Here is a 27,563-nt window from a genome sequence, read left to right as displayed (position 1 = left end):
TCCCAGTTGTGACTGGATAAGTGTGTAAACCTGCTCAATGCCTTTGTCGAAAATTGTTAATTTTGTTAAATTTTTACAATCTCACTATTATTATGTATCACGTATTAGACACTAATTTTGATTTCTCGAAGAAAAATTAATGAAACATAGCATATTAATCATATAGAAAATGATATACTGTTAGAACTTTTCGATCATACACGATCATATAAACAATAACAATTACACTAAACAAACTAACAATTTCATTTATATAAAATAACAAAGACGAAAATAACAAAGACAATAATTTTTATTATAATGCCGAAAATAAAAATTCCAATTTATTCACATTTTGTACAATTGTTTAAACTTTATAGATGTAAATTTTAAGGAAAATGGACCAACATTTTACAACAAAAATTAACAAAACTATGCTAAATTTTACTATATTTTTTATAAAAATAAATATATTTCCAATCCTCAAGTTGGAAAGCTGTGTTCACCTGTCCAACATGAATGTCAGTACGTAGAAGAAAACATATCAAATAGTTTTTCGGGAACTACATCATGCATAACCTTTATTAAAATCGGCTATTCACACTTAGCATGTTCCTTTGTAAGTGATATAGAATTGTAAGATGACAAAATTCAGGCAGAAAAAATCCAGATTCAGAGATGTGTTGTAATAACATTTATAATAATGCATAAAATAAACCTTCTCGCTAAAATTCGAATCTGATGAACTGATTTCTCGTATGCCGAAATTAAAGTTTGTGCTGTTTATAAATCATATACATTTGCATAATATGTATAAAGAAAAGGATAAGCAATTCAAATCAGACTTATTATTATTTCATTCGCAGTATTAAAGGCGTTATAAGTAGTTAATTTCTCTCGCCAGTATGTACTTTGCCACACATTAACAATATGAATAAATTCTGAATTCAATATCTATTCTTTGTGATTGTATTAACCATATCAATAAAAATACAATTTTTACAGAAATTATTTTTTAATACTACTTACAATGAATAAATATTTTACATAATTAAACACCAGAAAAGAACCTCTTTTACTTATTGTTTAAACAAACTTGTATACGTATATATTTGTTTAAACTGATTTGAGTATATAATTTTTATATTATATTAATCATTCTTTATATGTAATATTAGAAATATTATAAAAGTTATATGATAAATTAGGCGGTAAAAAGTTTTGCAGGGTTGCTGGTACTGCATTAAAGTATGTCCCACTCCTTTCTCGAAAAACTGTCTCTTGTACGGTGCTGGATACATCAGATTGAAAATTTTGGACAGTGCTAGTTGGAACAGTTTGTACAACTATTGGTTGAGTTGCTGTATGTGAAACGGTTTGTATTACCTAAAGATGTTAAAAAGAAATAAATACTCTGTGATTTTTACATGATTACTTTTTTAAGGAATAACTGAATCATAATTTAATTTAAGTATAAAATAACAATTATGTATGCTTAACCTTAACCAATGCAGTTAAATAATACTATACTATTCCAGTACTATTTATGATATTAAATAATATTCTTTTTATCAGAAATTCTTCTTTTAATTATGGTTTATATATAAGACATAATTTTATTTGTAGCATTTTTAATTAAGTGATTCCTCTAATTTTTTAAAACTCCACAATGGAATTTTATATATATGTACATGGAATTAATGAGATATAATATGTATTGTTAGTAAAATAACATTTATATATCAGTTTGATATTTTAATATCATTTGTGACTGATATTTTCATTCAAAACAATTTCTTGAACAAAAACATCTTTCTGATATGTTACTTACTATTAGAAGTATTTAACTGCATTGAAGAGAATCACACAGTGTAACATATGTGTAACATATTTCAAAGCTACAATCAATATTTAAAGATAAATTCATAATTTCGATTTTGTCTTCTTTCTGTCTCAATAAGTACGTTCCAGTATATGTCATTACATTTTAATATTTCTTCGAAAAATTTTAACTTTATTTAATTTTATAAGTGATATCTGTTACAGTAATATCTTAATTGACATTTGTTGAGAATTCTCAATATTTCCCAATATTATTCTTAAACGTTTTGTAGGTCAAGTTATTTCTTTTTGTTAATCACGATAAAAGCATAGCACATATCTACTATTACAAAATTAACTCATATTCAAACATACACACATACATATGTAGGGTAACATTTGAAGTTTTACACGCAATTAGCTGCTGAACTATTCCTTACTTAAAAAAGTTTACCAAGCGGAATTTACTTTGTTTCGAGGAAGATTTTTGTAATGGTCACAAAACTCGTCTACGTGAACGTTGCTCTTACATTTCAAGATGACCCTTGTCTTTAGAAACGAAACCATATATTTTTACTTAGGTAGACGTATAGCCCTCTTCAAGTTGAAGTTATCAACATATAATATGAAAGCCTTTCAAAGTCATTGAAGATCATTTACTGCCGTTCAAAATTTACCTTTGTTGAATATGGCCGAGATTTTGTTTGCTGAAATATATCGCTGATTCGACCTGTGGCGGCACCCGCCACGGAACTTTCCGTCCGCTTCGCGATACAAAGCGCTATGCCGTCAAAGCGCAACATCGACGTGCCCAATGTACCATCGACATCCCTATGCTTCTCCCGCCGAATTCTCGGAAGGACACATATGCGGCAACCGCCGCGGCACATCTAATAAACGCGTGCTAGTGGGGATATCGATGGGCAACTAAGGGAAGAATCCGTTCGTTCTGGGACAAAAGATTCATTCGACCCCGAGCTACGAAGTGCGAAAGGTGAAGCGTCATTGCAAAGCAAAACACATTTAGAGGAACGCGTTATTGTCTCTTGATAGTTCAGAGTTCATTGTTAATTGTTATTAATTGTTAACTATTATTAATCGACATTGTTGCTAATTGTTATAATAAACGTTATTGTTGAAATTCAAGAGTATTTCTTGTGAGCACCTTCATCCACGAACACCTTAGACCCTAAACATAAATCACAATCGCACTAATATGCCGCTCAATACCCTCAAAATAAAGTAAGTTCTGGTAGCTTTTTCTTCAATAATTCGACAGATAATTGCATATAAAACTTCAAATGCAACACCCTATATATATATATGTGTGTGGGAAGCATCTGAATGTCCGACATCACCAAAAATACAGAAGGTTTTAAGTCATAGTCTCAATAAACCAGGAAATACAAGATGGAATTTATTGTTTAATTATCTAAAACAGATATGAAAAACAAAAGCCAAAATAATGTTAAAATGATGTCTTTCATTAATTCTATATATAATATATAAAATTAATTATATTTACAATATATCTCACAGTCGCATAGAGTTTACATAACGATCTATCGATGAAGCAGATGGGAATTATCTTTTAGCGCATAAAATATATCGACAATCGATCAGAAATAACAAAAGACCGCTGCATTCTGTGGAAATATCAGATCGCAGAGATTTCTAACGATTCGATAAATTCAATCAATCATTTCAGTTCGTTCCGTTAAATAATAAAAATATCATGTTGAACATGCTTTCTATCACTTAAAAAACGACGCGTAATATTTGGGAAAACTTGGCCGGAATATAGAGATGTGAGTTCGGAGTTGCTTAAACAAGAATGTTGGCGTAGCCGTATAAAAACTGACGCATAACCATAGCTATATCAGAGGTATCTACGTGCTACAATTATAAATAAGATGAGTTCAAGAATTAATAGAAATTTAACATTTTCGAAGAAAGCAGTTGAGTTACGACACATGTTTCCTCTGGGATTTTTTACCTCTATAATGAGTAGAATATGATTCAATGAAAAAAAATTTGGCCTTGAAATTCAAGGTATCAATTCAATTTTGTGGCTATTTTTTACATACTTCCACTTGTTCAGAGGTGTAAAATGGTAGTGTCATGGTCAGGATAAATAATTTATTTATGCCGTGTACATTGACCACGGTATTCTTTAGAAAATATTTTTCTCGTACTTATTAGTGGTATCATCTGACGAATGTACGCAAAAATTATAAGCAGATCTGAAGAGGCGTAGATTGACACAAATCGACGAAATATGGCATTTCGTAGAAAGATGACCTACATATATAGTAGAAGAATCTTGATATAAATATTCCCCTTCTCGGGATTACTCTAGCAGAACAGTCGAATCGAACGACAGAAGAAGATTAATATAATTATAACGTGTGAGAGGAGAGTATTAATAAAATTGTGTTCCAAGTTGTATCGAGTTTTTCTATTACGCTTCTTGCACTCTAGTTCGTAACAATGCTTGCATTATATTATGAAGATATACAATATTTTGAAACGATTATTATTACAAAGTAGTTTAGTATATTTATGCATATATTAAATTAATACGATTTCGCTTATTGAATCTCTGGTTTATAGATTCTTTTTAGTTTTACTCCTAATTCCAATTCTAGCCGAAGATATAGTATTCGCTGGTAATGAAAAGAAAAATTTAATAGCCATATATAACAGACACCTAAGTTGTAAATCTCTGAAACTTAAAATAAAGCCAGATCTCCAAGCCTGTACTTAAAATCTACGGAGTGCACACTTTGTGAACATCACATGTTCGCAAAACATGTTCCATGGTTAAGTTCCAGGTTATTAACCTCGTATCAGTGTTAAACGTGACAAAGGTCACGTTGCAATTAAATACATTTCTGGAGACACAGTAGCTGTTTGAAAATTTTTAGGCCATCATAGCAGGAATTTATTATACCTAATCGCTTTAACCAATTTGTTGATAAATAAGATAAACGGAAAAGAATCCAGATACAATCCTTGAGGAATACCAGCAGTTACATCAATTGAGACCAAATACAAGCCAACAACATGAATAATCCATCCATAGTCGAACAGGTAGATCGAAAGCCAAGACAACTAATATCCATCAAAGGCAGCTTCGCTACAAGAATGTTGTGGCTAAGAGTGTCAAATGCCTTCTTAAAGTTAGTCTATCTGATTACCAGGCTCAAGATTAGCTGACACAAAATTATAAACGATAGAGAATTCGAATATTATATTACGTAGGCATGAAACTGTACTGTTCACTACACATCAATATTGTATTGTGTACAATTAAGTTTTCGAATAATTCAAGTATAGTGTCAACAATATATATTGGCCAATAACTTTTTCCGTCTGTAGAATTATCAGATTTAAAGATGGGAGTGATTAAGGTAATCTTCCAAACTGAAGCGGAAATCCTTGTAATCAAGGAGAAGTATAGAATGATTCGCAACGTTCGTGCAAATATGAAATTGCATGATATAAGAAAAATCGATTTCATCAATGTCTGGGCCCCTAGATGTTTGTAAACTATTGATTTTATTGAAATTGGATGCATTGATCGAAGGTAAAATCTGGAAAGACTACAGAGTGAGAGCTATAGACAGAACCAAAGAAAGATACAAATAGATTCGTGGCCGATTCGGCATCGGTTGCACCTGCATTATCCATGGTAGTTTGAGAAACTTCAGTTGATTGTTTATAACACTACAGAAAAATGAATATTATTCTTATCCAGCATTAATCTTTTAGGATTGTTTACATACTAGTTACAGCACCTCTTCGATAATACTCGCGTTTGGTGCGAAATTTAAAGAAAAGAAGGTATAATCCGAATACTGCCTGATGCGTTCGTTTATAAGTATAGTGCGCACTTTTCTTCCGGCAAATAAGATCAATAAGAGAAGATGAAAACCTCTTGGGAAAAGTAGTACTAATTATGCAGTATTTTGGCATGCCGAAGAGATGTATCCCATAATAAAGGTAATCATATAGTACACAAACTGCATTATCAGGATTAGTGTTTTCAAAATATCGTCCGGAGATTGTACTTTTAAGTAATATTATTTATTGACGTTGCGTAAACTGAAAAATTTACGTGAAATAGCATGGTCAAGGCAGGATGTTATAAATCGCATCGGAGTAAGGAATCTTTTGATGAGGATATCATTATCGTTAAAAAAATCCAAGTCATGGCAAGAACCAATAAAGTTATATATGTAGTTCATCTGGACTAAATTGCAACCAAATATTCCCCACGGATAATGCTTCATACAATCAGGATTGGGCAGTAGTGGGATGTGATCATTCCATTTGACTGGGGTAGATTGAAGTTATCCAGTATATGACCGCCGGGATACAAGTCAACAACCTTAACAACACTGTTGCAAGAATCAGGGTACAGAGAAAGTGGCGACGAGGGGCATATGTCATGCCGCAAAGATGGCTGGAGGTAACCCAAAATGTGTTCTGACGAAAAGATGTCCAACGTGAGAAATTTTTACATTTATTTTGGTAATATACTAACTAATATACTAATTTTGGGAAATAGTCGCATTTTTTTAATTATACGTAACCAATGTTATATTAGGTACACCATGAATAGGCACATTTAGCCATTTGATGTTACAAGATTCTGACAGGATCCAAATATTTATGTTTATTCTTCAGGATTGAAAACGGTACATTAGGTGATTTACATGTAATAAAAATAATGTCAGAATTGCAAGAATCGGCCAAAATAGTGTTCAAAGTATTTTCAATAACGGACACGTCCGATTTTGAGGCATTCTTTTCCGACGTAAACATCAGATATACATTTGAACGCTTTGCCATGTTAAAAATAACTTCTTTTTCAAATATTGTGAAGAAATAGAATCCTATTCTTCTTTTATTCTCGTTTTTATTTCTAATTTTCAATTTACTGTTGTTTCTTAAACTTTTTGGTCTAAATTTTCCAATAGATCTTTCTATGGGTTCTTTGCATTCTTTCTTCTGCAAAGCGTAAACGTTCGACTTTGTGTTTCATTGTTAACGAAGGTTTCTTTTTCAATTTTAGCCACTTAATATCTTTGCAGGATAGTAGAACTCGACGAACACTTGAAACACTGGCACTAACACTAGATTTTTCCATTATTTGCTTCGTTGTTAACTGCGACTTGGAAGCTATACGCAAAATTGCTCGCTTATCACGATCGGATAACGATGACGGCCGACCAGTACTTTTCTTTTTGCCATAATCTTCAATATTGTCTAAGAAATTGTGTATTACTTTACAACTTCTTATTATTACTTTCGATATTTTTGCTACTGATAACTGTTGCTGTTTTAGTTCAAGAATTTGCTTTTTTTCAGACTCGTTTAATTTTTTTCCGCGTCTCACATACTTACAAATTTATATAATATTGTACTGTAATCTTTACTCGTTGATAGATCATGAACTACTGAGCAATTTCTAAACATATTAACAGGGTGTTATCATTTCGACTTTAGTATGGATTAGTTTTTCTTTGTTACACACTAAACCTCATATTCTGAGCTCATGATGTTTTGATATTATACGTTACAGACGAAACACTTTGCACGCGCCATTGAGAAGTTAAAGATAACACACCTGGGTTATCTTTTTGACGAGGAGTGTATATATATATATATATAACTCTGTGGTTATCCAGTTAACTCGGGACCTACACTTGCGAGGACGCGTAGGCATAAGAAGAGAACGTATGTCATTTTTTTCCTTTAGTAACTGATATCTTTGATTACGCTTATCTGAAATATAACTACAATGTAATTTTCTTTTTATTTAAAATTGCATTCGATCGCCAGAAAGATTAGCGAATTATAATGAAATTGTACACATTTTTCCAAACATCGAGGCTCTTTTTCTATTTCATTTAATAATTTTAATATTTAACGTTTTTTTTTTGTGTCATGCTTCAAACTCTCTACCCGAAAATTTTATGAGGCGGCTCTCGATATATTGTTAAAGATTTTAGTGAGTAGGCAGGTATAATGTTTAATTTACAATTTTTCTGCTGGCAACTTCAATACTGACGGAACGCGTATTTTCAAAAACTGGAGAATTAGTAAATGGATTAACGGCGGACAGACTGAAAGATACTGTAGTTGATAGAATATTTTTTCTTGTCATAATATCTCAGCTCCCCGAAATACAAGTACGGTCTGGTAAGTATGCATAAATGCATTTTCTCCTCCATGACTGTTAAAAGAAGGAGCTTGTTATATCTAATTCTATTGATATTCAATGTAATATATTACTTAAGAATAAACAAATAAAAATAAATAACTAATAGGTTACTGAGTATTACAACTTCCTTAATTTAGATATTTAAATGCGGAAATACGTTTTTATAGATAATATATATATATATATAGATAATATATAATTATATGTATATATATAATTATATATGATAATATATAAATATAAAATTCATATGAATAATATATAAATAATAGAGCAAAACTTTACAATTACTTGTATAGTTTATAGATAAGAATCGGCATGTACTTCAATTTAATATTATTATCACTCTTACAATATTTTAACTGTTTCAAAAGTCCTATGTGCTAGGAAATTAGAAAAATTTGATTGATGGGTTTTAATATTTTCTTGAAGCACACGGACTATTATCTCAAGAATATGTCCTGAAAGATTCAATATGACTCTGTGTAAATTAAACAAAAAGTTTTTAAAAAGGTGGAATTTGGAACTTACACATTTTTGTCAAAATACGCATTTCCAAAGTCGGTATCCACGACTAATCGAAAACTGCTGATCTAATCCGTTCCGAAACTTAAGGGCTTACGTTAGGTATAAAAACCTAATCTTTAGTCGATGAATTTCATTTTTAAATATTTAGTTTTTATTTTATGATCGAAAAATGAATATTTCTTAAAATGAAAATCAGTCATTTGACTTTCAACATCCGTCACTTTATCCCAAATAAACTTCATGTAAAATGTTTCAATAAAAGATTAAATAAACTAATATATTAACTATATCTTCCCGAAATTTTAATGTCAGATGATTCAAGATTCCAGCAAGAGTGCTCACCGCAAACCACCTTTTTAAAAAGGCCTTCCAGGACATACTTCTTAAATAAACAAATACTTTTAAATGCGAATTTAACAAAATTTCTTTAAATGTATCTTTATTAACCAAACCCTTCATGAAAATAAATATATACGCGTTTTCTTGAAAAATTGCCCAAAAATCACTTTTTCTTCTCACAACCACAGAAGGGCCCTTAAATATCAGATAAATATAAACGTTTCAGTAAAATATTAGATGAGTATTAAAAATGCCAGAAGATATGAAACATATACATGGGTGTGTATGTCCGCGCGCGCATGTATATGTATGCAGATGACAATACACATTCTCATGGTAGCCAGAGGAGGCAATTGCTCACTATCAAAACAATTTTTTCTTAGTGTTAAGCCCACTTCTAGAGTTAGGAAGCTAAATATTGAGAAAACCGAAACACATCTATCCATCAAACTAATTGTACACCAGCAAACAACAGAATTAAAAGGCGAGTATCTAGGCGTCATTCTTGACACTAAATTTAATTGGAAACCAGCCATACACGACCGCATAAGAAAAACTATTTGGAACAATTAGAACTCCTCCTAATAGATAGGGAGAGTCCATTGTCAACTAAACACGAAATATTCCTATACACACAGGCCTGGTGTCCAACGGCTAAAACATATACGCAAAATGCTCAACAAACCCAAACACAAAATACTTCTATACAAGACACGTACAAAATCCGTCATGGCATATGAAACATAGGATAGATTCTGAAGGATAATCCTGAACAAACCAAGATACTATAGCTCACGCAAACTACATGAAAAATCTGGCGTACCCGATCTCACTATGCACATCAAAGATCTTACAGAAAGGACACTAAACTGACCACATGAAAACTCACTAATAAACTGAATTGCCAATATACACGAAATCTCCATCAAATAGAAGAGCAACATCTCATGGTTTCCAAAAATCCTAATACAGTCTACGTAACTCATGCAAACATGTTTTTGAAATCTTCTCCTGTGTGACAATAACCAAAACGAACCAATAATGTTAGTTCTACTTACACAGGCATTAGAATTTCAAAAACCTGAGTCACTTTTCGAGACTAATTTAGGATACGTATTCATCCTTATTGTATTAGTACACTATTTTACTACAATATTACTACAATAGTCTAAACTCCTTTGGTAAAATAACTTTTTTTACGTTGATATTAGAATGACATGAAAAGATTACTTTTAATTCATCACACAAATGTTTATAATAGTTTTAGGCAGTATGGGATTTGCGTAAACGAATCAAATTAAACATACAATGACGCATGTGAATTGGAAGTGATAAATGACTGCTCATGAGTAGTCCAGCCATTGATTGCAAATGTCAATATAATGTTTGTCCATTCCATAACATGGTCATATTGAACAAAACTAATTCCGAAACGTTGTTTGCATTCTCAAAATTTTCGGGAATCCCAATAGTAGGAGTAATGAGATAAAGAGAAGTGATAAACAATGCATACTCGCCTGTATCTCAAGAACGAAAACAGCTAGAACGTTACCGGTGTACCTAGCTCGTAGTTACATTGCTCCATTATAATAATCCCAATTATCAATAAATTTACTTGACGCAATGGCATGGAGTTTACAACGAAGTTGAATATGAATGTAATATCAACGAGATTCAAGCGATGTGCAATAATCGAATTTTTAACAGCGAAAAACACTACGCTACCGAAAATTCATCAAATTTCCAACTTTTCCCTAAATTAAAAAAGAAAGGTATTTATTTTAATATCAAGGATGAAGTCAAGATAGCTGCGAAGTATTTTATCAGTAGAATTCTTCGCTGACGGAGTGAAAAGATTTGTCACACATTGACGAAATGTAGTGATTTATTGCCAATTTGGTTTATTGCCAATAAATTGTCATTAATCCGACTTGATCTAATTCGTCCCAAGCAATGGACTCCTGATATTTTCCTTTACAAAAAAACAATTCCTTCTAGATATACTGCTATACCGCAATAAACTGGTTCTGAGCTAACATCAAATTATTGCTATCATCGAAAGTTGTAAATTTAATACCAATTCTATTCTGTTCTTCCATTCCCATTTCTAGTATACATTTCATTGCCGAATTTCTATCTTCTGTGAATTAATGGCTGAGCACTATCTAACGACCGTAACTAAATCTCGTCGATGTTGAAATAATAAAACCGCAAAATGGATGAACAACCTAACCAAATTAATGTTAACTTTGAACAAATTCTACGAACTTTTCACCTTCTTTTACCCTATTCAAAGTTCTAACAAATGACTATAAAATTATAGGAAAAGATGATAAATTACAAACGGTCCGGGGACTTTATCGTTAGTTACAGAGCAATAAATAATTGGACTATAAATAACTTGTAATTTTTTTACTTCGTTAGTTTATAGTTTTTGTCACTTCCCATTATTTTGTTCGGTTCAGACTCATCTTTTTCCTTTCAATAATTGTCATATGAAATATGCCAAATAGAAGTCAAAACAATAGTCAAAGAAGGATATGTACATATATCACATAAGTCTGATGTATGTACATATCCTCATAATTGTGTCTTAATCTTTTCTTCTTTCCTTTGTATTAAATTTCTTTGAATGTAAATTTAAAAAGTTATGTTTAGTTTTTATAGTAAAGCTACTGGATTTACGTTTACAACATGGGCGCATAACATACTACTTTTGAGATGCTTTAGAAACTTTATGATTTAATCTTTTGCTCGTCGAAATCAGGAACAAGAAGTAAGAAATTATTTTATTGCTGCCGAATTCTATATCTACGGACTAGATGAATTGCTACATGCCCGCTTTTGAACATTGAATAGCAGTATCATAAACCCGCAGCTCAGCACTTCGATGCATCGACAATCAGTAGACATGAAATTCCTCCTTGAGCCTGACCCGCATCCCAACCTTGTTAACTATTGCGACAACTTGGTGGACGAGTGCTTGTGGTCTAAGCGAACCATCCAAGCGACTAAAACCACGGTTGATTCGCCAATTGAGTCAACGTACACGTTTACCATATACTATCACAATAAGAATACCTCAGAATATTCAAGTTTTTATACATGTGACTCATAAAATTATTCCTACTAAAACTACTCCTAGGAACATTTTATGAACACTACCGTGCATAAATATTTAAACATTTCCAAATTATGTATTGCAAATATATAGGATATACTGCAAATAAAACTCTTTAGTCTAATTTTTGCCTCTGAGCTTATTGATGAAAACAATAGTTAATATTTATTAATATAAATAAATTTCAATCAATTCAACAAAACTTCAATGTAACAAAACATTCGATCCGAGTTATGACAAGAAGTAAAGAATTAACAAGTAGAGAAGCAATCTTCCATCATAATGTTGAAAATATAATAAAAATATCAATGTTTTGGTTGGATTGCACCAAATATCTAAATATTTTTATATGATAGCGTATAGAAGGTGCCCCAAGTTTCAATAATCAAATTTCACCAGCGTTCTATGAGCAGAAATAAGAAAAAATGTTATATAGACAGATTCGCAAACACTTTATTATTACGTTTTATTACAGTGAAAAAATTAATTTATGTTATCATCTCAAAATGCCGTCTCCCGTTTCGAATAACAGCTTGATATCGTAGGGAGATTGAATTTTATTACTCTTCGATTTCATGTTTATCTTGCTTTAGTTCAGTAAATGCATCATTAATCCTTTCTACTTTTAGTTCTTGTCTTTTCTTCTGCAATTTGACTTTTATACTATACATAATTACTTTGACTGTTCCTCACTGATAAAAGTCTATTAATTTAAGATCTGGCGATCCAAACAACCTGGCGACCCAAATAATGTGTCTTCCCCGACCAATCAATATTTTTGTTATAACTTTTTCCGAAAGCATTTGCCATCCTATGTTTATATGACATTTTTTTCTTATTTACATTCACAGAACATACTGATCAAGTTCAATTGTTTAAATTTGGACACCTTGTATGTTATACAAAGTATTTAAACATTTTATTAGCATTATAACGCAACGCAATTATAGTAATTACATTGGTATTTGAAACGAATCTGAGAATGTATATAGAAGTCACAAGATATTTATTAGGAGTAAATTATATATTTCGCAAAAATCACCAAAATATTTTAACAGTCAATTATTTGTTATATTAATAAGCCACAATATGTAATGAGACCATCTTTATCACTAATTTTATGTTTAAGACTACTACTCACACTATATACTAATTTTACATAAAATATATGTTTGCAATGAATGTCTAATAACTTCTATATACTTCTTCGAACCAATTCCTCTTATTATTATAATCATGATGTGTGTTGTTAGTTCAAAAAGTTTCGTATAATGCGCATAATATATTCATTTAAAAAATCTATGGCGAGTGTCCGAATACTTTCGGGAGTCACTGTAAATAAAATTTCAAAAGGTTTTTTTTAAATACAATTTTCCAATAGTTCTCATTTCAATCCGTCTACGTTGCAACACATCGACTTTACGGTGAACTAACGTATTGCTTTTGTATCTCGTTAGTAAGATTGATCTTTCGAGAAAGTTTCATTAGTTATTCAGCACGTGCGTGCAAATGTTATATAAGATCCGAACGATCATCAAATCGACTGTTTTTGGAGATTTTTAAAACCTAAAATTACATGATGACCACAAACTGATGTTTGAATGTAAGCAAGAAAGTGCAAGAAAATTAAGGTAAACGTATAGAAATAAGTACAATGGCTAATGAATTTAATAATGCTGAGGGAACGTTAATCGAAATCAGAAACGCGACAAAATCGAGAAAAGAGCGAATATTTAAGAAATTGAAAAAATAATTGTTATAGTCAAAGCATTTATGTATGTTTATATACTTATATTGCCCTTAATTAGATGTATAGGATGCAAGAAAAATAAGTGTCGGAACCATCGCAATGTGATCCTGCACTCTTGGTTTGATGGAGATTAATATTAAAAAACTGCCGCAAAATTGATTTCGATCTTGACCTAGAATTTCAAGATCAAAAAGTTAGATTTTCTGTTTGCATCGTATTCTACTCATCACTATGACCAACTTTGCAAAAAGAACCATGAGTCATAAATTAATCGTACTCTTGAAAAATTATATTAAAGTTCTATTGGTTTTTGCGGTGACGTTATTTACAATATATTTACATTTCGCAGTCAGATAAGAAATAAATAACGTGATATTAATGCAGAAACAGGGAATTTCTTAGCACATGAGGTAGCCAACCATAAATAGAATGAAGCAACTAACTTCATGATTTCACATTATTATAAAAGATATACGATATTATAAAACAAGAGTTGCACGGCCTCGAAAAGGACACGACATAAAGTTATTAGTTTCTTTGCGCGTGGATACGTAGAGTTTTCTAATTCCAAGTTTTTTTAAAATAATCACATTTCTCTATGCGTTGGTTAATGCATCTCGTTTGGCATAAGCAACTTAGTACTTTTTAATATGAAATAATGAGATACAATGACAAATCCATAGAAGAGAAATGTGATTAACTATTATGATTGTTACAACTATCATGATTATATTGATAAAATTTTAAACGATTCTAAAAATGCAAAAGTTGCAAGATATTTTAGTACAAGTGTATATTTTGCAAAGGTCACAAAAGTATTTAAAAATACAATCATCCACAGTATAACTAAATCTCGGTATTCAATGGGACCATCCTTAACACTCATATGGTTGTGGCGAACTATTTATATACATGGTATACTAATTTTTACTAAGTATTAATTTGCAGCAAACTTACAGATTAGAAATGCTAAGTAAATCGAAATTGCATTGACTTGCAAAATTGTACCATTAGAATATTGTATACCCTATTATTTAGATTTCTAAATGGATATAGGATACATATCCAGCAATCCAGCATCTGCATGACTTCATACAATGATCAATTTGTAAGAAAGGTGTCTCATCACTGATTTTTATGGGACTTCTTTTTAATTTCCTTGTTTATACGTATAACCAGTGAGAAAAATAGAAGATATAGACGGTCGTGTCTCAGTGACCTTGAAAAAAATAAAAACATCTTAAAAATGGGAATAAAGAAAAATAATTTTAGGTATAATACTTAATAGTGTTTATAAAAACATACTTTACTTTTAATCGAATTGCTTATTAAGGCATACGTATTTGGTTTTGAAGATATTATTTCAATTAGAACAACAAATAAATCAATGATATTTAAAACCACTTTAGCACTCAATAAGTGATCTTAACACATTGTTACTACTCCTAACTACTTACTACTCCTACACGTTGTTAACTATATTGTACTTCTCCATATCTGTATCATAATTTCTCCCCTTTTTCTTTCGCGGTATGTCTCTCCACACTGCAGTTTCATATTTTTTTAAGAAATTCGGTATTCTCCGATTTACTCTTATTGTTGCCCAAAATCTAACCTTTTACGATAATAATTTAAAAGCCAAAGTTACACTGTTGTAAAAATTATCTGCATACACATGATGCGATTCGTTCCGATATTGATCCATTTGATTTATAATGGTACTCTCCAAAATAATACTCTTTTCACAATAAAGGAAAGAATGTAAATATATCGTGTTTTCGATTCACCAATGATTCTATTGAAAATGCCATATTTTATAGTTTTGCTCGGATTGTAAACTTGGAATCGAAGTCTTCCTCTCTATGGGATTATGCCTTCATCAAGTGATAGATATGATTTTAAATTTATTACAAAATAATCTATAATTTCCTGTACTTTTATTAGCCTGTTGTCCAAGGAAAGACTAACAAATTTTACTCTCGTCCTGTCGATGCATAGTCATTTTATCAACCATAAAGAAATATCTTTTATCGTGTTATGAACAGAGTTATTACGGTCTAAAGTAAATTCCAACCGTCGAATCCGTATTTTATCTCTCTAGTATATACATAAGTCTTGGTATAAATCATCACGACATATAACAGAAAGTCAAATTCATAAACAATTTTTTCAATTCGTGAGACATCTAACATAGCCTTTTTTTTAAGACATTGAACCATTTATAATATCTTATAAATTTATTTTGAGACAAATATACGAAGATATCTGATGACGTGTTTTCGCATCATCCGTACCTAAGTATAGAACTTCAATAATGCATTTATACTATGATGTATCATCCGTCGCCAATGTGTTAACAAATTAAATTATAATTTAAGGATTTTACAATTCTATAATCCATGATGTTACCCTGCTAAGTATTTTCCTCTTAGCAATCCTTTTAGCAATAAAATATATTTTCTTTCTTCCTTGATGATGACATTAAACCATTTTGAATTTGATAGCAAAAATGGCTTTAATTTACTACAAATTGAATGCCGACATGTGTATATAGTTTCATTGAAATGTTGATTTCAAAAAGAAAGGTACAAATTCTACAACCTCTGCCTCAAATCCGTTTTAAAGAAGGGTATAAATGTTGATCTAGATTTATAGAACCGCAGGTATCAAGAAATACATGAAAAAGTACAAATTACCTTATTCCCATCTTTATCTTGAGTTATACAGGTTTTACTCTTTTAGCAACAACATGCACAGGTAATGTGTAAGTTCCGATCGACAATCTCCTTGTGACACACATCAGTTAATACAATACTATTGTCAGGGGCACACATACACGCAACATGACTTGCAATATATGTTAATATATATAAAAATATATTAATTAATAAATAATAACTATACTAATATAATTTAACTATACTAGATCTTGCAATAACGTTGCCGGTTTCGGATTTATTTACTTCTAACTAACGCTTTCTACATTACTCTTTTAATCCAGCTGAAGATGAGACTTGCACAATCTGTGGCGTCCTCTTCAAAACCGATATTTCCATAAGAATGACATATTTGCATTCACCATAATAAACAATTTACATTAAAAATACAATGGGTTTCTATAAGCCACTAACTTCTTAAAGTTTTCCTACCTCCTTCCTTTTTTAAAAAGTTTTCCTATTTTTGTCAAGATTACCACTAGTCTTTTTATATTTCCCATTGTTTATATATCTACAAGGCAATTAAAAAATCCTATTAAAATCAGTGATAAGTCACTTTTCCTGTAAATTGCGACTGTTATCGATATGAATTTTATTTTTTGTTACCTCCTTTCAAATCGCTCTATATAAAAAGGAATGTTTTACATAAAGAGATTTAAAGAATTAAAGGACAGCTTTCTTCAAATCAATCCAAGAATGAGCTTTAGCCTTTCCATGTGGATTAAAATGACGATATGTTGTATTAACTATGTTGTAAAATTTGAAAAAAGGATTGTTTTACCATTTTAGTAGATTTAGTAGATATGGTACATATATCGTTGTAACAATTATAAATCTTAACAATTTTCAGTTTTCGGCTGGTACGGGATCCACAGTGAAAGAGTTGATATTAGAGGTGTACAGATCGTCCCAAGTATCGGGATCCGAAACTTTAAGGCGGGCCGATAGAAATCCGAACAGAATCAGCCCCGATCTATGTAAATTCATATTGCTCCGACTCCCAAAAATAGACGAACAGTCTAACTTTGGATCGGCTCGGTACGAGTCCAACTATTAAGAAGAAATAGATAGGAATGCGTCTTTCATGCTAATTTAACATTATAAAACATTGCATTTTTTAGTGAACCTGTGAAACAGCTATGTCCTTTCCGGTTTCCATAATTTTTTAATATATTGAAAAGCTCAAAATTTTGGACAGTTTTTTCCTGTACATGTAACTGTCGGTTGATCATAGTTTCGAAATATTCGCAAAAAACTATCAATACCACTAGAGTAAATTGTGCTTATAATTGTGCGTTTATAATGGCGTAGGCGTTAGTATTGATTGCTGACGGTCCCTCTTTTTTTATATAATTTATATGAACAAAGGTTGAGCCATAAAGACCTGTGTACAACTGCATATGTGAGATTGTAAGAAATGTCTGCTATAATTTAATTAAAAATGAATATCAACAATCTGTTGTGTTTTTATTTGGGTTACTCTTTTCGATCCAGCCGCCATGAGGCGATCAGTAACCCTAGCGCAAACAATAACAATTTTTCTAGTTCTTAAAATAATATCAATTATTTACCCCCTATTACTTTTATAATTAGTTTATTATTTTATACAAGCGTTCCCAGTCGCCACAAAGCGGGTAGATTGAAAAACCTACCATAAAACCAAACCTAATATAGTGATGATATTCATTTTTATTTGAGGTATAACAAACATTTCTTACAGTCTCACATATGCAGTTGTACAAAAGACGTTAAACTAAATAAACAGAAGAGGTTCAACCAGTGTACCTTTAGTTGTTTACATTCTTCTCTTTTTTATTTTAACTTTGTACTCTACGTAATGTTATTAAAGAATTTTGTAATTAATTTAAAAATATTATCAAAATAAAAATAATCCTTCTTTCAAATTTTGAATCTGGTATTTATTCATCTAAGGTTATCATCACCATTTTTTATATATATTCTCTTAATAGTTTTATTTGGGGCTCTCAAACCAATTCCAACTGACCTCTGTCGAGTCGATGTGAATTTTGATCGGTTTCCCTACCCCTCGAAAATAAGAATGAGAAACATTGAGCGAGTACGAAATACTCAAGAAATGTACTTTAAATTCGTTCAGATATAATCATGTTTAGTGTCACATTCATAAAAAAAAAGCAATTTCATTGATGTATATGATCTCATGATTCTAAATTTAAAATTAATCTGATGATTCAGTAGTAACTAGCAATGAGATATCGTCGACCAACAGTTAGATAACACGGTTGCTCTCTACCAAAAAGCAGTTTTAAGAATTCATAGGGTAACTCTAACCCTATGCCTATTAAGATGAAAATACATCTATTAATCGAGAATTATTACATATATTATTACGAATATGTATGAAATATATATAATACATATGCATATGTTACATATACATATTATATGCTATGGGTCATATATATAATATAATATATATAATATATATATCATATTACATAATATATGTTACATATATACTGTATGTTATATAATATGTACGTACATATTATATACTAAGTATTACATATATATGTGTGTGCGTGTATATATTTATATACTATCTATGTCCTACATAGGAACAATATCTACTTCTAATGACAAATCACATAATTAATAACTAGCAAAAGAATTAATCTATATTTAGGAATAATATCCTTTTATCTTTATAATGATGTTCAGAATAAAGTGTTATTTTCAAATAGAGTTCAAATATGATAGTGAAAAGATAACATGTTGCTTAACTTTTATACATTTTCTAAAGCTTTAACGCTAAAATATCTTTAGAAACTATCCAAAAGATAGAAATTAAATTAAATTTTTATTTGTTTAGTTTTTCAATTCAATTTTTAGTTCTTGTATGATTTGTCAATAAGTGAATATGTATATCTAAAATTTAGAATAAATAGCGGATTTAAATTGTTATCATTTAAATAAACTCATACTTTAGCCCTTTGCACTCGGAGCCATCTTGGACGTTACCTACCAGCAATTCGACGCCACTTTATTGCAAAAACGTGAACCTAAGAATCAATATATCATATAGTATAGCTTTTGAACCAAATATGTAATGATATTTGATTTACATAAATTTGTAGACGTTGAGGATCATATTTTTTGTCACAAAATGAAAATTTTATTTCTTATAATTTTCTACAGTATGATAAATTTTGAAGCAATTCGCAGTATGCACTGCAGGTTGGCTTATACGTGTTTCACGATAATAAGTTGTTTGACGTCTTCTACCCGGTATTTTCCTATCAGAACAAACAACGCAGTCCAGTCTTTTTTCTCCTACATTGGGAATATATAATTTGTTGTTCAGTGTATTATCCGACAAAGATGTGAGTGGATATGTTCTTGATTCCCGAAAATTACCTCTCAATTGATTTATAAGACCTTTGACAAACTTGTAATGTGTCATTGACTTTTTATTTTTTCTTCCTTCTGAGGTAAATTACGAAACCACAAAATTATATTTACCAAAAAAATATTACTTTTCCGATTTCCTGACTTATTAGTACAGGGATCTATCTGTAATGCTCGACGCTTCAATATGAACTGAGTTCAGCTTTGAAAATCTTTTTCTCCAGTTTTAGACTTGTTTACTTATATCCTCAAATTTCACTATACAGTGCCAGGTATACTTGTATACCAACCTTTCTTCTACAATTCATCCTTAACGCTCTTTTCAAGTGGAGTAGAGAAGCGCTCGAACCGTCGTGAATACACTTCTCACGTTCTCTTCTGACGTAAAATCTACTGATATCTTTTTCATATATCTCGGCAATTGTACCATATTTTGATTTGCTTCCTTGTGCCATTTCAACAGAAAACTTCAGGGAAACATGCATTTCTCAGAAAGCTGCGGTGGAATGAGTTCATCCTCCGTAATCACTAATAAGCTTTGATATCCTATCAGAGAAGACATTCGAGTGGTATATGAGACTTACGATGTCCCCTTTGAAAAGACATCCGAGTGCAAAGGGTTAAGAATTGAATTTCAAAATTTGTAATGCTTATATTATAAAAACGAAACTTCAGACTACAAAATGGAATAAAAATCAAGGCTTAGTTTAGTCCTTAATGTTTATAAATTGTTGAGGATACTCCATTAAAAATGTAATGAAATTTGTTGCACATTTATATCGATTTGTAATATCATTTTAAATTCATCTTTGAAATAAGTTTCATATGTTACATAATGCCACATATATTTTTATACTATGAACTATAATACTAGATCAAATACAATAATTTCTTACATGTACAGTTGATGATTCCGTAGGGGATATAGAAAGTGAATGTTCTGAAGCATTTGAGTGATCTGCTTGTGACTGTTCTGATTGCTGCTCTGGTAATTGCTGCTGTGATTGTATCTGTTGAGATTGTGACAAATGCTTTGCATGAGATGTATTAATTCCATGCCTACGTTTCATATGCTTATTATAATTTGGCCAATTTGTAAAATGATGTTGACATTCTAAACAACTATATGGACGTTCGCCAGTATGTTGTCTTCTGTGTGTCTGAAAATAAATTTTAAAATGATATTACTTTTTGCTTTTTAAATAATACTGTATTAGTCATTTAATTAACTTACAGTTAATATTCCTTTAAATCGAAAAGATTTACCGCAAAATTCACATGTAAATGGCATTACACCAGTATGTATTCTGTGATGTTCCCTTAAGGTACCTTTTTCTCTAAAAGTTCTTCCACATACAGCACATTGATGTGGTTTAGCACCTGTATGAACTGTCTCATGTTTTTTCAACTGTAGTGGTGTTTTGAAACTGCAAATAACATTAAATATGTAAACATAGTTACAAGTAAGTTATAAATTATATTTTTTTAATAAACATACGCCTTTGAACATTGACTGCAATTATATGGCTTATCTGCAGAGTGAGTTAAAAAATGAGCTTCTAGATTTCCTTTCTGAATAAAGCTCTTGCCACACTGATCACATGTAAAATTTCTAACACCAGAATGGATACGTTTATGTGTGACTAAATTTGGTTTCGTTGAAAATCTGAAAAACTTCTTTTATTACTCGCATACTACTTGTACTTTACTTATATATCACCCAAGTGTAATGCTAAAATACATGAGCTACTAAAATTATAATCTTGAAGTTCAAGGACAAATTTTTTTTTTATTGTATTCTCACAAAAAGGATAATATGTATTACAATAAAAAATAATTTGGTATTTACAGCTTGATTAACTTTTAGACTGACAATATTTACAATATTATTATTTATATTTTGTCAGCTTACTTTTATTAAAGCAATTCAGAAGATGAAAATTTGGACAAGTTTATGTACATTCAAGAATTAAAATATAGAATAAAGCAACTCCTTTCACATGTAAGCTTCAATCAACATCAAAACTTTGTGAAAAATTTCATTATGGTTATAAAAATCAGATTATAAAAATATTTATAGCATAATGGTTATGACATAAAAGCATGTATATGGACAAGTCCATAAAGAAATATTTCTAAGAATAATTATTTTATAAATTTGAAAGAGATATAAAAGCTGAAGAAATTAAATAAATATATTGTAAATATAATATTGAATTTCTAAAATAGTCACATCGGAAAAACTTGTTTAATACTAAAATAATATTAAGATAATATCAGATTATGACACATGGCTATTTTGATATTTCTTCTTAAAATTTAGACTTGAATTCTAAAATTAAAGTCAATTTTACAATGTACTTCTTTAGCAAATCTTCATTAATTTAGACATGTTGATTGAGTCAATCATAATCTGTGTAATATTTTAGTATAGCACATAGGAGATATTTTTAACAAAATAAAATATGAAATTATCAAGTGACATATTTTAATCAGTACTTATAAATATTCACAATATAAACTATAGACGTGTGCGTGCGCGCATACACATACAAAGAATATACATTATAATGTAATATACAAATAAATAAATTTATATCAATAAACAAAAACAAAATTAATATATATACATATGTATATATATAAAGTTATACCTTTTGTCACACTGATCACATGGAAATCTATTTTTCATAGTATCTGGTAAATGACACCGACTATGAATATATAATGCACTTTGTTGTCTAAATGCTTTCCCACAGGTTTGGCATACATGAGGTCGTTCCTCACTATGAATTGCTTTATGAGAATCTAATACCTTTTTATGTACAAATGATTTTCCACAATCTTCACAACTTTATAACATATATTAAATAGTATCATTAGAAGATTATGTATATTAAACAGTTTACACATAACTTAATAAACCTGAATTTTACCTGAATTTTGTCTTGTTTTTGTGTCGTTTGACATGAGTAAGAAAACCATAATATTTATCATAAACTTTACAACATAAAACACACATATATTTTGCTTGTTGATTGTGAATAGTTTCATGATGTTCTTCTAACTTTTCTAAACTAGGTAATTTATCATTACAATCAGTGCAAAGCCATGGATACCTATTTAAACTTTCTTCTCTTTTGCGTTTTAATATTTCTACTGTATGTGCTTCTATAATTTCTAAGTCTGTATCAGTACCTATATTTAAAAATTACAGCATAAATATAATTTTTCCAATATACTATCTGATATAATTAACATAACTTTTCAGCATAGATATACACAATTAGAACTTCACTTAAGCATATATTAAAATATATATGAAATTAATTACTATTTAGTAAAAATAATATATAAAAAATTCTTTTAAAAAAGACTTAAATATTAGTACATATTAAAGTAACAAAAAAAAAAAACACCAGAAACTGACACCATATCTTCAATTATTCATTAGACCAATTTAAGAATTTTGCTGTATTTTCTTGGTGCAACCTTTTTACTATATACAGGAAATCAGCCTTTTCATCCGAATCACGCCTTCCATTTAAATGTTCATATAAAACACAAGGTATAAAAAAATTATACTGTTTCTAAAGACTTACAAATCTGTGTGGAAAAACCGCATTTAATTTCGTTCAAATGAAAAGGACTTTTATTGATAGATGTAATTATTGTAAATATTGTGTCTAATATTGTCGTTTTAGTTTTGTGTATTTCATGGGTTGGTTGTTATTTCTGCCATTAATTACAAGGTTTATAAAAATTGTAATAACATTTGTTTCATCTATACAATGTACACAATAATTTTTTTATAAAATAAAACATATCAGTTCATTACAATCATATGATAGATAGAGTATTTACTGTTATTTATTATTATTTTATACTATATTTACCACTTATAGGTCCAGTATTGACGCTGTAAGTGAGAAGATGCTAGAAATACAGAAATAGCAATTGGAAATGATATAAGTGTGAAATCAAAGGCAGTTATATATTATAATATAATATAAAGATATAATATAAATATAACAACTCTATTTATCTGAACTATGTAACTGTACTACATATAATAGGGGCTAACCAATTTTCCTCATTTATTGTTTTTTGTTGATATGACAGGAGCTCACGTTCAGATAAGTGAATTCGACTAACTAATTAGGCATTATTAGGCAAATAATTAGGCATTAACTAAAATTTCGTTCCAATAAATGAAGATTATATAAATGGAGTTTTACAGTATTAATATTTCAATAGAGTAAAAAAAAAGCTGTTTTCATCTCTTTATTTTATTTTAGAAAAAATCAAATAATATGGGCAATTCGAACCTAAAGTAAGGAAAGATTCAAATTCTAATGTTCATTAGGGACATTTTTTGTTTCGAAACTGCTCTGAAACTTCATTTACAGAAGTATTCTTGACAAATATAAGATCTTGAACATTGCTATTAGATTTATGAAATGAATGCTGTCCAAGATTCTTACACTTTTCCCTACAAGAAAAAGAGATATTTTTTCTCATGATATTAAAGAAACAATGATAGGAAAAGTACCGCCTCCAGATTCTGGCGCTACATATTCCCAGTTTTGGAAGTATTCCATATGGAAATATTGTGTGAGAACTTTGTCCGATCAAGTCATTTAATTGAATTATAATATTATAAAACTATAATCTCTTATATATAATCAGTTTTTCTCTTCTAGATTTCGGAATTCGTTTAAACATTCGTGGCATAAAAGTGGATATCTAGAGAAAGGAACTTTTCATTACCAAAATCTGATAGATTGTTGTTTTACAATGCAGGATGATGAAACTTATTGGTGAAATGTATGAGGAGAATTTGTACTTCGATATGCTTGGCATATAAAGAGTATTTATATTTCAAGCATGTCTTTTCGGGACATCGCTATTGTAACAATTACATTGAATAAACTTTTGCTGTTATCGTTATATATTATATATATATATATAAATATATATATATATAATATAAATATAGTATATATTTATTTATTTATTTATAATTAGTACTCCAGTGTTTATATATATATATATTATATATATATAAATTATATTAAATAAATATAGTAATATATATATATATATATATATTATAATTATATTATATTATATTATATTATAATTATATTATATTATATATTATATAGATTATATAATATATATAATATATGTAATATATATAATAGAAATATATATATATATATTTCTTTTTGAAATAACTAAACTAATTGAAATGACAGGCAGTATACGAAATTCATAAAACAAGAGTAACGATATTACATGGAATAGTTACGATAATTACATATTGTTGGACATCGCTGAACTGAGGATAAATAAAAGCCGTTACTCATCTGAAAAAGATTAAAATATCTCAAAAAAAAGAAAATTTAATTTTCTTAAAAAATTGATTTATTTCGAAAAATTTCTTATAAGTTGCGGAAGTACAGGGACCAGCTGAATAACATGTACAAGTGGGAATGAAGTGATCTCTTATGAAAAAATAAGGAAAAAATATAAAACAAAATTTTTTCATATGACGTTTACGAAAAAAATGAGTAAAAATTGAATAATATTTGAAGATTAATTCCGTTAATTCCAGACTGGACAGGAGTAAATAGTCAAGAGGAAATTATTCAACATGTGAGAGTAAGTTGGAAATGTATATTAAAATTTATTGACAAAATGCTTTGTTTTTCAGAAAAATAAATGTGAAAATTTATCATACGCGTATATTCTTAACTAAACATATCCAAACTCTATTTTCTCGAGGATAAAGCCTTAAATGAAAAAATTTTATTCCGCATTTTTTACTTACTATTGCATGTAGAATTATTTTTTTGTAACCAGTCGATAATAAATCAAATTCAAGCATACCTGACAAATTTTTAAACTCGATTTTCTCGAAAACTAACCGCAGACGAAAAAATTGTATTCTATACTTCCTTTTTACTATTTTATAACGAGTCACCTCATATTCGCTTGAACATGTTATTTGACCGATCTCTACATATATGATGGATTCTATCAGGATATCTGCGACATTTACAATATTTGCGATTCTGTAAAAAGATATTGAGCATAGATGCTAGTAAAAGAAAACTGTGGCAAAAATTTTTAGGTAATCCTCTGTTTTCATATTTCATGCGATATGTTAAAGCTAAAAAGTCTGTTACATTATTATAGTAATGTTTTATAAAATTATTTTGACTTAAAAACTATGTTTATTGATGATTCATTAGTCAATTTAAATACTATTTATCATATAAATTCTCAACTCTTTTTCCAATCCTTGTTCAATGATGTGAAGATACGCGATAAATTGAAATAAATAATATACATAAACATATAAATATTATATAACAGATAATAGAAATGCTATTACAAAATGATATAAAACGTAATGTGGTAAATAATGTATGACATATATGTTTTCAGTATACTCCTGGTTATTCTGTTCCATTCAATCAGCCACAACTTTATTGAGATGAAAACAATTAGTTACCATTCTTTTATATTCTTAATTCGTAATGAGATATTCCAGTAAATTCAGTTAAAGCGGGCACATTACATATGTAAATGATATAAACATTATAGATATATATGTACACTCTTTTAATTAATACTGGATAATTAATAATTATTTCGTTGTGACTACTAATATTATAAAAAAATATTCTGAACAAAAGTTAATCAATACTCAGTTGGAAATAAATTACGCTAATAAAGATTACCAAGAAAAGTTTATTCAATAAAAATTCAAATTTGACTAAGTAACATCGAAACGAATACACAATATCATACGCAGTTGCCTTCCTCCAATTAAAAAAATCAGCTTAAAGTGTGATAAATTTTTTGTTGCATCGATCCGGATATCAGTTTCCATATGTTTCCAATTCATCGTCTTGCTTAATTTCTTTTATAATCATCATATAATATATCAACTTCTTGGAATTAAAAAAATATTTCATTCCTGTAGTAGATAGACATATTAAGATTCGTTTATATATATTTCTTTATTTTTTTATATTATTATATTTATCTATATTTCGTTTATATCAAACTGACAAGTTCAAAATACACTTACTATAACAATACGAATATATACCATGAGTATGAGATTCAATTTATGACAAGTATTATCATTTATGTTCAGAAAGCTTACTGGATATTTTCATATTTATATGTTTATATTTGATTTACGCATTAATAAGGAAATTTATTATACAGGGTAATAAGGTAATTTATTATACAACAGTGCGATTCAACAAGAAAAAATAAGATGAAAATATAGAATAGAATTTTTTCATATAACGCTCCGTTTCCGAGAAGATTTAGTATAAATATTTGGCAAGTATAACTAAACTTGGTTGATTCTAGACTGAACAAGAGTAAGAATTAAACTATAAATAAACCAAAAATGTACAAAAGACTCTTTCCTAACATGCGTTGTTTTTTAGAAAAATGAATTTGAAAATGTATCATGCGCGTGTATCGGACCAGTATTTAATTGAACATATTCAAACTTTATTTGCTTGAGAATAAGGCCTTAAACGTGTTTGACATATCTTCGTATGTATAATAACCACTTGCTGATGTTTGATAAATTTTCAAAAAAATTTTCTCTATTCTCAACATATCTTTTTGGGGCGAACTACCCTGTATCCACTA

At 29.5% G+C, this 27,563-nt stretch overlaps 1 protein-coding gene across 6 annotated transcripts in view; it reads right to left on the bottom strand.

Annotated features, from left to right (window-relative positions):
- Window positions 1–380: 380 nt before the first annotated feature.
- LOC122571470 (zinc finger protein 737-like) overlaps window positions 381–27,563 on the bottom strand; it is a 33,224-nt gene continuing 6,041 nt past the window's right edge. The window contains exons 3-9 of one of the 6 annotated variants that reach the window (XR_006318063.1): window positions 22,811–23,072; window positions 22,529–22,726; window positions 21,373–21,540; window positions 21,109–21,301; window positions 20,771–21,034; window positions 19,884–20,420; window positions 19,220–19,799 (exon numbers count right to left, since the gene is read on the bottom strand). Coding sequence is in view for 5 of the 6 variants with exons in the window: in XM_043735248.1 (XP_043591183.1) it covers window positions 1,135–1,365; window positions 20,771–21,034; window positions 21,109–21,301; window positions 21,373–21,540; window positions 22,529–22,726; window positions 22,811–23,072 (1,316 nt within the window). In the remaining variant the exon portion in view is untranslated. Of the gene's footprint in view, window positions 1,366–12,354; window positions 14,990–16,114; window positions 16,999–19,218; window positions 20,421–20,770; window positions 21,035–21,108; window positions 21,302–21,372; window positions 21,541–22,528; window positions 22,727–22,810; window positions 23,073–27,563 lie in introns of those variants that run through there. The other 5 variants (XM_043735248.1, XM_043735246.1, XM_043735247.1 and 2 more) reach the window with 5 other exon arrangements.

The sequence above is a fragment of the Bombus pyrosoma genome, linkage group LG10 (assembly GCF_014825855.1).
Source record: "Bombus pyrosoma isolate SC7728 linkage group LG10, ASM1482585v1, whole genome shotgun sequence".
NCBI classification, from domain to species: Eukaryota; Metazoa; Arthropoda; class Insecta; order Hymenoptera; family Apidae; genus Bombus; species Bombus pyrosoma.
This window is presented reverse-complemented; position numbering and strand designations above follow the sequence as displayed.